This window comes from Haematobia irritans, chromosome 4, assembly GCF_050003625.1.
Source record: "Haematobia irritans isolate KBUSLIRL chromosome 4, ASM5000362v1, whole genome shotgun sequence".
In the NCBI taxonomy this organism is placed as follows: domain Eukaryota; kingdom Metazoa; phylum Arthropoda; class Insecta; order Diptera; family Muscidae; genus Haematobia; species Haematobia irritans.
Window position 1 is genome coordinate 215,014,617 of NC_134400.1, and position 12,856 is coordinate 215,027,472.

A 12,856-nucleotide genomic window follows, 5' to 3' on the forward strand; every position below is an offset into this window, starting at 1 on the left:
GCAATGCATAGTGATTTGCACTTCATTTTCTAGTATGAACTCTTCACAGAGTATCCTGGTTGCAAGTCAGCAATAGTGGCTGTTGCATGTCCTCTGCATGAAGTCCCTGCCTCGCCCCCCCCCCCACTTTACCACCATAAACTCGCGGCAAGTGTGTAAATATGCATTATCATCAGAAAGTACTTAACGAAGGCAATTATCAGAAGAAGTTTATAAAACTACCAAAATGGTAACCGCGCGAATAATATGCTGCAATAGCGAATAGAGACAAGAATCTCAACGGGGGCTCAAAACAACCCCCTCAGTTTTTTTGCATCATCATCAAATACTCCAAAAATTCTGGGAGAAGAAATTGGAAAATATGAAAAGTTCCAGGTAAAGTGAACGAAGTTAACTCTCGTGTTGGAACATAACCACCCGTACAAAGGCCAAAAAGAAGCCAGCTGGAAACCAGTGCAACTGGCATTAAAATACGCCGAATATGGCAAAAGTTAAGAAAGTAAATGAAACAGAAACTTTAACTTTGCTCACCCAGAAGACGACGACGACGACAACTGGGATACTGCAAAGGTGGAGCAGGGCAAAATAAGAAAACATAAAAATTGAAATTGATGCATAAATTGTAATTTTCTTCGTTGCTGTACTCTTTTGAACTTTAACATTTCCCATTGGACAATGATGTTGTGGCATCGTGTGTTGTCCTTACCTTTCACCTGACCTAAGTTTCATCCATTTGCAATGGAGTGGAAACATCTTTGACTTCTCTTGCTTTTCTCCAGAGGATATATTTGCCTCCTCCGACCATTTAATTTAAAGTGGAACAACTTAAATAAAAATCAAAATTAATATCAGCATAAATTGCTTTCCTCTCAAAATGAGTGGTGTATATTAAAAAAAAAAAAAAAAATCCCGTGGTGTTTTTAGTTTGCAAAATATGCCGCATGGAAATATGCATGATTACGGCAATTGAAATGTGCTCAAACAAAGTTCAACTAAAATCTATGAAAGTGACCCGAAAACTAAGGACATAATTATTGAATTGCTCTATGGTATTGAAATCAATGGATTAGTGTGAATTTAGTACGAGAACATAGTTTTGCAACAATAAAATCCCGATTCTACGAGTAAGTAAATTTACAATTTATTTTAATTAACCCTCTAATGCCCCAATTTTTTTGCCAGCTGATTAAATATTCAATGTTAACGTCACAAAAGCAAGAAACCTAAACAAGAAAAATCCGTACAGTAAAATTCAGTATAAGCTGCCAAGCCTCTTCAACAGCTGTAACTAAGTTTTCTTTTTATTTTACCCATTTTTGTTGTTTTAAGATGTGTTCTACTAAAGGCGAGATTGGGCATTAGAGGGTTAAGATGGACGACCAATTGTCATGGCCAAATTGGATGAATTGGGCTAAGAATGATTTATCTCTCTACAGTTTTCTTCCAATTGCCAACATAAGTTTGGCTGGGTCGACTCTTAAATACCCATGGTTAGGTTAGGTTATGTGGCAGCCCGATGCATTAATTTCACTTAGACTATTCAGTCCATTGTGATACCACAGGGGTGAACTTCTCTCTTATCACTGAGTGCTGCCCGATTCCATGTTAAGCTCAATGACAAGGGACCTCCTTTTTATAGCCGAGTCCGAACGGCATTCCACATTCCAGTGAAACCACTTAGAGAAGCTGTCACCAGAATGTCACCAGCATTACTGAGGTGGGATAATCCACCACTGAAAAAGTTTTTGGTGTTCGGTCGTAGCAGGAATCGAACCCACGACCTTGTGTATGCAAGGCGGGCATGCTAGCCATTGCACCACGGTGGCTCCCTTAAATACCCATCACCATGAATTAAATAAATTGAAAACCCCCCTTCCGGGGTCAATTGATAAAATCAAGAATTTCAGGTGGATTTGATGAAATATATTCCCTCAAGATTGCCAATGCTACTTTTCTCTTTTTATCATACATTTACTGTATGATTAAAATAAACAATAAATAAATAAACAAGTATATACGGCCGTAAGTCCGGCCAGGCCGAATCTTATGTACCCTCCACCATGGATTGCGTAGAAACTTCTACGAAAGACTGTCACCCACAATCGAATTACTTGGGTTGTGGTATCTTAAAACTTCTTAACATCATTTTCTAAATTGTGAGTTAGTCCATACGTGGTAGAGAGCCAGAATTGAAATATGGGTGTAGCTTATATGGGGACTATATACAATTATGAACTTGATATGGACCAATTTTTTTGTGATTGGGGATCGATTTATCTGAGGGCTATATATGACTATAGACCGATATGGACCTAGTTAGGCATGGTTGTTAACGGCCGTATACTAGCACAATGTACCAAATTGCAACTGACTCGGATGAAATTTGCTCCTCCAAGAGGCTCCAAAACCAAATCTCGCGATCGGTTTATATGGGGGCTATATATGATTATGGACTGATATGGACCACTTTTGGCATGGCTGTTAAATATCAAATACTACCACCACGTACCAAATTTCAACCAGATCGGATGAATTTTGCTTCTCCAAAAGGCACCGGAGGTCAAATCTGGGGATGGGTTTATATATGGGGGCTATATAATTATGGACCGATTTCGACCAATATTTGCATGGGTGTTTGAGGCCATATATTAACACTACGTACCCAATTTCAATCAGATCGGATGAATGTTGCTCTTCCACGAGGCTCCGGAGGTCAAATCTGGGGATCGGTTTATATGGGGGCTATATATAATTATGGACCGATTTCGACAAATTTTTGCATGGGTGTTTGAGGCCATATATTAACACTACATACCAAATTTCAACTGAATCAGACGAATTTTGGTTTTCCAAGAGGCTCCGGAGTTCAAATCTGGTGATCGGTTTATATGGGGGCTATATATAATTATGGACCGATATGGACCATTTTTTTCATGGTCATTAGAGACCATATACTAACACCATGTACCAAATTTCTGCGGGATCGGATGATATTTGCTTCTCTTAGAGTCTCCGCAAGCCAAATCGTGGGATGGGTTTATATGAGGGCTATATATAATTATGGACCGATGTGGACCAATTTTTGCATAGTTGTTAGAGATCATATGCTGACACCATGTACCAAATTTCTGCCGGATCGGATGAAATTTGTTTCTCTTAGAGTCCCCGCAAGCCAAATTTTGGGGGCTATACGTAAAAGTGGACCGATATGGCCCATTTGCAATACCATCCGACCTACATCAATAACAACTACTTGTGCCAAGTTTCAAGTCGATAGCTTGTTTCATTCGGAAGTTAGCGTGATTTCAACAGATGGACGGACATGCTTAGATCGACTCAGAATTTCACCACGACCCGGAATATATATATACTTTATGGGGTCTTAGAGCAATATTTCGATGTGTTACTAACGGAATGACAAAGTTAATATACCCCCATCCTATGGTGGAGGGTATAATAATATTGCCTCAAGAAAATCGTTTCACATGCTTCCCCAAGTTAGCTGTAAAATTTTTATTTAGACTATATCGGATTGGGGATTTCTGGGAGCCATTTTTGTTTCAGTTTTAGAGGAATCATAAATTTCTTCTCTAAGCGTATAAGATAATCCGATGAAATAATGGCTTTCATTTGATTTGAATTCTGTTGGTTTATATGGGACCTAAAAAAAATCCTAGACCGATATAGCCTTTCGTCGAACTTGATCTATTTGCAGACTGAGTAGGAATCTATGCCGAAAGCACAATTATTGAAGGTTGCAGCATGTTTACGGACGTGAGGCGAAAGACGTAGGACATCTAAGAATTACTCCCTAATGAAGAATATATAGCGGGGCTGATGTTTTTGCTTTACATCAACAAAGTAAAGCGCTATACCGTTTTAATTTTTTTAAATTTTATTTTTGAATTGTCTATCTTTGTCTTCAAAGGACAAACAAACACGGTTGCCTTTAGTGCACAAAATAATATACCAAAATTTTAAGAAAATATTTATACAGAAAATTTTGTCAAAGTTTTATTTTGTTATTTTATTTATTTTATACATTTTGCAAAATTTTATTTTTGTAGATTTTTCTTTTGCAAAATTTCATTTCTATAGTAAATTCTCATAAAATTTTATTTCTATAGAAAATTTTTGTAAAATACAATTTCTATAGAAAATTGTACTTCTTAATTGGAGAGGAACATTTTTGTAAAATCTACCAAAACTTCATTAAAAAGTCTACCAGTTTTTAATAGAATTCTATCAACTGTGGCAACCGTGGCGACAAGGCCATCACTTGCAGCACAAAAGAGGCTCTGCGATACTTTGGCCATGTCCATGCTCTGCGTCCGAAATATTTGTCTGGCCAGGGCTTCAATACTGTCTTTAGGACATATAGGGAAATTGTTTAGAAAAATGCCTTGGAAATATCTCGCGATATGTTCAGCTTACAATCACATTTTCTTTCAAATCTGTCACCATCACTTTTCTGATCATTTCTGGTGTTGTTACCGTTCTAATCGTCCGCTCGTTGGACGAGATCAAGAGAGAAATCAAAGCATTTATTCACTTTTAAATGCTGGAAGGTTCTAACGACAGCCATTTGGGGCTTTCCATATTTTCTGAATACAAAATATCAAAATGCTTTTTTAAGCTTATTAATAATAAAATGAACTGTCACTGGAATAAATTTGTGAGTTATCAGACGACCGGTTTAGAAGTGATAGCAATCTGAAGTTGGTTGCAATATATATCAGTCACCTTGTACGTACACAGGAAAAAAATTCACGAAAAAGTTTTCAATTAAAATCTTAATTGAGTTTTAAAAAATATTCACTTAAAAATTTAATTGATTCAACAAATTTTTTAATTGAAATAAAAATCAATCACACAAATTAATAGTATCAATTAATTTTTTAATTGACTGTCAATTAATTTTTTAATTGATACTATCGTTTCTGTGATTGAAGACATTTCAATTAAAAAATTAATTGGGTCAATTAACTTCGTGTTTGAATCAGAAAAAAAATTATGTACACACAAAATTTTTTTTTTGATTCAAAGACGAAGTTAATTGACCCAATTAATTTTTTAATTGAAATGTCTTCAATCACAGAAACGATAGTATCAATTAAAAAATTAATTGATACTATTAATTTGTGTGATTGATTTTTATTTCAATTAAAAAATTTGTTGAATCAATTAAATTTTTAAGTGAATATTTTTTAAAACTCAATTAAGATTCTAATTGAAAACTTTTTCGTGAAAAAAAAATATCAATTAGCAACAAATTGGTTAAAATTTTGTTGAACTGATCCAACTAATCTTGATCCAATTAAATTTTTAATTGAAATGTTTTCAATAACGAAAATGATAGTATCAATTAAAAAATTAATTGACAGTCAATTACAAAATTAATTGATCTAACTAAAAAATTAATTGACACTATTAATTTTTGTGATTGACTTTTGTTTTAATTAAAAAATGTGTTGAAACAATTAAAATTTTAATTGAATATTTTTTGAAACTCACTTAAGATTTTAATTGGAAATATTTTCGTGAATTTTTTTTTCTGTGGAGTACGAGGGGTTTTGGTTGTCGTTGTATTAATCAAGGATGGCAAAAATTACGTAAAACTTAGATTGAGATCATTGAAGCTATTGATTAAATAATTCGATAATTCATCTTCATGAAGCTTTTCATGAATAAAAAGTTTGTGTAGACTTTATAGCCCCAAAATTGTCGTCTGAAATATAGACGTTATTCTGTATTAATGGAGCAATCTGTATCACCCACTTAAATTTGTCAAAAGTAAATATAACACAAGATAAACTGACGTTGAAAAATCTACCAAAACGCCAAGAATTCTACCAATATATCAAACAGCAAAAAATTCTAATAATTTCGGTAGAACTCTACCAACTGTGACAATTGTGCTTTCCACCCTTGGGATTTTTATACCCTGCTCCACACTGTGGAACAGGGTATTATAAGTTAGTGCATATGTTTGCAACACCCAGAAGGAGACGAGATAGACACATGGTGTCTTTGGCAAAAATGCTCATAGTAGGCTCCTGAGTCGATATAGACATGTCCGTCTGTCCGTCTGTCCGTGAACACATTTTTGTAATCAAAGTCTAGGTCGCAGTTTTAGTCCAATCGACTTCAAATTTGGCACAAATATGTGTTTTGGCTCAGAATAGATCCCTATTGATTTTGGAACAAATCGGTTCAGATTTAGATATAGCTCCCATATATATATTTCGCCCGATATGGGCTTATATGGCCCCAGAAGCCAGAGTTTTACCCTAATTTACTTAAAATTTTGCACAAGAAGAACAATTAGCACTATAGTCAAGTGTACCAAATTTTATTGAAATCGGTTCAGATTTAGATATAGCTCCCATATATATCTTTCGCCCGATATGGACTAACACGGTCCCAGAAGCCAGACTTTTACCCCAATTTGGTTGAAATTTTGCACAGGGAGTAGAATTAGCATTGTAGCTATGCGTGCTAAATTTGGTTGAAATCGGTTCAGATTTAGATATAGCTCCCATATATAGCTTTCGCCCGATTTACACTCATATGACCACAGAGGCCAATTTTTAACTCCAATTTAGTTGAAATTTTGTACAGGAAGTAGAATAAGCATTGTTGCTATGCGTGCCAAATTTGGTTGAAATCGGTTCAGATTTAGATATAGCTCCCATATATAGTTTTCGCCCGATTTACACTCATATGACCACAGAGGCCAATTTTTAACTCCGATGTAGTTGAAATTTTGCACAGGGAGTAGAATTAGCATTGTTGCTATGCGTGCCAAATTTGGTTGAAATCGGTTCAGATTTAGATATAGCTCCCATATATAGCTTTCGCCCGATTTACACTCATATGACCACAGATGCCAATTTTTAACTCCGATTTAGTTGAAATTTTGCACAGGGAGTAGAATTAGCATTGTTGCTATGCGTGCCAAATTTGGTTGAAATCGGTTCAGATTTAGATATAGCTCCCATATATATGTTTTTCTGATTTCGACAAAAATGGTCCTTGTTAAATCACCACTGCTTAGTCGAAAAGTTGTAAAAATGACTCTGATTTTCATAAACTTCTAATACATATATATCGAGCGATAAATCATAAATAAACTTTTGCGAAGTTTCCTTAAAATTGCTTCAGATTTAAATGTTTCCAATATTTTTTTTTTTTTACTAACATTGTGTTCCATCCTAGTGCATTAGCAGACTTAAATTTTGAGTCTATACATTTTGTAGAAGTCTATCAAATTCTGTCCAGATCGAGTGATACGTAAATGTATGTATTTGGGACAAACCTTTATATATAGCCCCCAACACATTTGACGGATGTGATATGGTATCGAAAATTTAGATCTACAGAGTGGTGCAGGGTATAATATAGTCGGCCCCTCCCGACTTTAGACTTTCCTTACTTGTTTTTTTACTAAAATTGTGTTCCACCCTAGTGCATTAGCCGACTTAAATTTTGAGTCTATATATTCTGTAGAAGTCTATCAAATTCTGTCCAGATCGAGTGATATTTAAATGTATGTATTTGGGACAAACCTATATATATGTAGCCCCCAACACATTTAACGGATGTGATATGGTATCGAAAATTTAGATGTACAAAGTGGTGCAGGGTATAATATAGTCGGCCCCGCCCGACTTTAGACTTTCCTTACTTGTTTTTGTTAATTTGCACAATCCTTCTGAGCGATCATTAGTTGGAAAAACCACCGTGCAATTAAAAACATAAAATTTTCACGTTTGGTTATTTGTTGTGAATACTGAAAATGGAATACCAATCGATATTCGAGAAAGCATGTTAATTTGATCATTTGGCGTAAAAGTGGCCATTGTGGCGTATGGACAATGTGATTTGCCAAAAAAAGCACTCATACGGCCCATGGTCCATGCATTCATTTTCCCATGTAAACTTTGGCTACTTTCGTTCTAAAATAATGTCATTCTCTTTTGTTACTTCACACCTAATTATAATTCATTTTTATTTGTTAAAACATTGAATTAAATTCCTCCACATCGTTGCCTAGCATAATAAAAAGATTCAAGAAAACAAAAAAACGAAAGCCATTTTATGACATTCACCAACAGTGTTTTTTTTTTTTTTGTTGTGTAACCCAACCTTTTACAATATCAGCGGTAGCATTTCAACTCAACACTACGGAAATAAAGAACATTCATCCATTTTCCGGACATTAAATGGCTAAAAAGTTTAAAATTTTTGGGTAGTCATTTTACATTTACCCTTCGCCAAAAAAAAAAAAAAATGAATAAAAATGGTAACTGAGTTTTTAACGACTTTTTTTCTGGTCTGTAAAAGAATTTTGGGAATTTTATGTTGCTCTCCCAAATGCCACAGAATGCAATGAAGAAGGACGGGCAACACACAACTTGCCATGTTGTTGGATTTTTTTTTTGGTATTTTGTTTGCTTTTCTTTGAATAGTTGTAATGCTGTTGTTCAGTGTTTTTTTTGTAACATTTTAAATTCATGCAAATCATATTCATATCATCACAATTTTGTGTTTTTCTTTTTTTGTTGGTGGTTTCTGTCACGAGGTTGAGTCAAGCTAATGCAGTTATCATATCACTCAGATTCAACGAATTTTACAACATGAACTAGGCAAGAGAAAGTCCATTTAGTCATTTTTTGAGCTCGACCTGCTTGCATAAAAAAGAATCTGTTTCTGATTTCGGAGCGAAAGCTATATTACTGTACAGAGAAAAAACTGTGCTATCTCATGCCATGCTGGGTCATTACTATATTGATCATCCCAGTAAAAAAAAGCGTCGCCAAACAGGTAGTGAAAATGTTCTTTTAGGATCCGGAAGAGATGCCAAATTGACGCAGAAGCGATGAATTTAATATGGACTTGTCATAGGACGGATGTCCAACATTTCAACAGCCGATGCACTGAATGTGCATCACTTCTTAAGGTGTGAGTGAGCCACCGTGGTGCGATGGTTAGCATGACCGCCTTGCATACACAAGGTCGTGGTTTCGATTCTTGCTTGGACCGAACACCAAAAAGTTTTTCAGCGGTGGATTATCCCCGCTCAGAAATGCTGGTGACATTTCTGAGGGTTACAAAGCTTCTCTAAGTACTTTCACTGCAATGTGGAACGCCGTTCCGACTCGTCTGTAAAAAGGTGGTCCCTTGTCATTGAGCTTAACATGGAATCGGGCAGCACTCAGTGATAAGAGAGAAGTTCACCAATATGGTGTCACAATGGACTGAATAGTCTAAGTGAGCCTGATATATCGGGCTGCCACCTAACCTAACCATGGTGGAGGGTATAAAAAGTTAATATACCCCCATCTTTTGGTGGAGGGTATAAAAATATTCAATTAAAAATTTAATGGACTCAACAATTTTTAATTGAAACAAAATTCAATCACAAAAATTAATAGTATCAATTAATTTTTTAATTGACTTTCAATGATTTTTTTAATTAACACCAGGGATCCGGAGCGGTCCATTTTTTTCGCTCCGCTCCCGCTCCGGAGAAAAGAAAAACCGCTCCGCTCCGCTGTACCAAATTTCATGAAAATCGGTTAATAATTGCGATCGGAATCCTGTGAACAACAAACACATGGACACACGGACGGACACCAAGCGCTAGATCGACTCAGGAGGTGATTCTGAGTCGATCGGTATATATTTTTTTGGGGTCTAAAATCAATATTTCTGGTAGGCACATTTTTCGGCAGATCAAACTTATTATACCCTAACCACTATGTGGTTTAGGGTATAATGACTTTAAAACAATGTGTTGAAACATTTTATTAATTTTGAAGATTTTTTCAGATATATTAAATCCATTTTGTCTTCATTAAAACGAATTTTTCATTCATGTTAGGATACACATTTTTATGTCGAATCACTTAGCTATAAGGACAAACAGACTTCATTGAAAAGTTTAGAGACTTTTAGACAAGGAAAAACTTTTTTTCAGAGAAATACGTCTTCTATTCTAAGCAAAATTCGTATTCGTATTTTAAGCATGTGAAATAAAGGGTGATACGGTCAAAATTTGGTCAAGGAAAAACGCGTGTAAATCGGTGAAATCGTTTATTTAAAAAATCAAATTAAATTTCTTTTTCAAGTTCAATTAGTATAAAATTCAGGAAAAATATTCAGTTAGGCTTTCGCTTTTCCAAATCCGAATTGCCGGGCCTCACGCTTGACACCTGCCATCAGATTTTGTACAGCCACCTTGTCCACCTTCTTCGCCGCAGAAAGCCAGTTTGCCTTGAACTGCTGCTCGTCCTTAGCAGTTTTTTTGGTCTTCTTTAGGTTCCGCTTGACAATAGCCCAGTATTTCTCAATTGGGCGGAGCTCTGGCGTGTTGGGAGGGTTCTTGTCCTTGGGAATCACCTGCACGTTGTTGGCGGCGTACCACTCCATGGCCTTTTTACCGTAATGGCAAGATGCCAAATCCGGCCAAAACAGTACGGAACAACCGTGTTTCTTCAGGAAAGGCAGCAGACGTTTATTCAAACACTCTTTCATGTAAATTTCTTGGTTGACAGTCCCGGAAGCTATGAAAATGCTGCTTTTCAAGCTACAGGTACAGATGGCTTGCCAAACCAGATATTTCTTTGCGAACTTTGACAGTTTTATGTGCTTGAAAATATCTGCTACCTTTCCCCTTCCTTTTGCCGTATAAAACTCCTGTCCCGGAAGCTGCTTGTAGTGGCTTTGACGTAGGTTTCGTCGTCCATTACCACGCAGTCAAACTTCGTCAGCATCGTCGTGTACAGCCTCCGGGATTGCGCTTTGGCCGTCGTATTTTGTTTATCATCGCGATTTGGAGTCACTACCTTCTTGTAAGTCGATAGTCCGGCTCGTTTTTTGGCTCGATGCACGGATGTAGACGATACACCCAGCTTATTTGCGGCATCTCGGAGAGAGAGGTTAGGGTTTCACTTGAAACTACCGGCAACTCTCTTTGTCATCTCAGCGGCTTCCGGTTTTCGATTTCCTCCCGATCCAGACTTCCTGGCTCTCGACAAACGTTCCCCAAACACTTTAATTACATTTGTAACGGTTGATTTGGCAACTTTTAGCGATTGTGCCAGCTTTGCTTGCGGATTTTCGCGATGCGCGAGCAAAATTTTGATACGTGGCTCTTCTTGCTTGGACGGCATTTTGACAACTGAAGAGTGAATTCCAAAATCAAAATAGGAGCAACATTCTACACACACACCTTCAAAATGAGGGTGTTCAGGTTTTTTAAATGCAAAATTGAAAGAAATACGTCAAGTTTAAATTGACCAAATTTTGACCGTGTCACCCTTTATGGGGCCGTTTTGCCACGATTTCGACCTTCAAACGCTCCAATAGCGTCATAGTCACTGTTGATGGTTTTTCCCTTCTCAAGATAATCGGAGACGGTTCATCGGTCGCTGTCCACTCAGCCGACTGTCGATTTGACTCAGGAGTGTTGTGATGGAGCCATGTTTCATCCATTGTCACATATCGATGGAAAAACTCGGGTGTATTACGAGTTAACAGCTGGAAACACCGCACAGAATCATCAACACGCGGCACTCATTTTGCACAGAGCTTCCGCATATCCAAATATTAATGAATGATATGACCAACACGTTCCTTTGATATCTTTAAGGCCTCTGCTATCTCGATCAACTTCATTTTACGGTCATTCAAAATCATTTTGTGGATTTTTTTGATGTTTTCGTCGGTAACCACCTCTTTCGGGCGTCCACTGCGTTTACCGTCCTCCATGCTCATTTCACCACGCTTGAATTTTACATACCAATCAATCGTTGTTGATTTCCCTGGGGCAGAGTTCGGAAACTCATTATCAAGCCAAGTTTTTGCTTCCAATGTATTTTTTCCCTTCAGAAAACAGTATTTTATTAAAACATGAAATTCCTTTTTTTTCCATTTTTTTTCACAATAATAAAAGTTGCTTCACAAAAGACGCTCTATCTCAGAAACTAGTTGACTTACAGACGTCCATACTACGTATGGACTACCTTGTAATTTAGAAGACGGTGTTAGGAAGTTTTAAGATACCTTGCCATCGGCAAGTGTTACCGCAACCCAAGTAATTCGATTGTAGATGACAGTCTTCAGTAGAAGTTTCTACGCAATCCATGGTGGAGGGTACATAAGCTTCGGCCTGGCCGAACTGACGGCCGTATATACTTGTTTTCATTTTGTTTTCACAATAACAAAAGTTGCTTCACAAAAGACGCTCTATCTCAGAAACTAATTGACTTACAGACGTCAAATTTTGACACGAATCATTTGAAGGTTGGTACTATATAAAAATAATATGCATTTAATACTAGCGACGCCGTCTATGTGTCAGACCGGGGACTTATCAGCCAACCTGTTATGAATTTGATCCAAATCGGCTCAGATTTATATATAGCCCCCGCATATATGTTCTTCTGACATGGCGACAACACCCACATGTTACATAAAATTTGAGTGATGATTTCCCCATTTTCACAGAAAAAAAAATTCACGAAAATTTTTCCAATTAAAGTCTTAATTGAGTTTTAAACAAGTATGTACCTTAATCTTAAATATGTACCCTCCACCATGGAATGCGTAGAAACTTCTTCGAAAGACTTTCATCCGCAATGGAATTACTTTGGTTGTGTTATCTTAAAACTTCTTAACATCGTTTTCTAAATTGTGAGTTAGTCCATACGTGGTAGAGAGCCAGAATTGAAATATGGGGGTCGCTTATATGGGGGCTATATACAATTATGAACGTGATATGGTCCAATTTTTGTGTGATTGGGGATCGATTTATCTGAGGGCTATATATAATTATAGACCGATATGGACC

General features: G+C 36.6%; 1 protein-coding gene across 1 annotated transcript in view; it reads right to left on the reverse strand.

The window, feature by feature from the left end:
- Window positions 1-4,498: 4,498 nt before the first annotated feature.
- Window positions 4,499-12,856, reverse strand: part of LOC142235985 (uncharacterized) — a 57,607-nt gene continuing 49,249 nt past the window's right edge. The window contains exon 3 of the mRNA XM_075307235.1: window positions 4,499-4,604. Coding sequence (XP_075163350.1) covers window positions 4,499-4,604 — 106 coding nt within the window. The remainder of the gene's footprint in view (window positions 4,605-12,856) is intronic.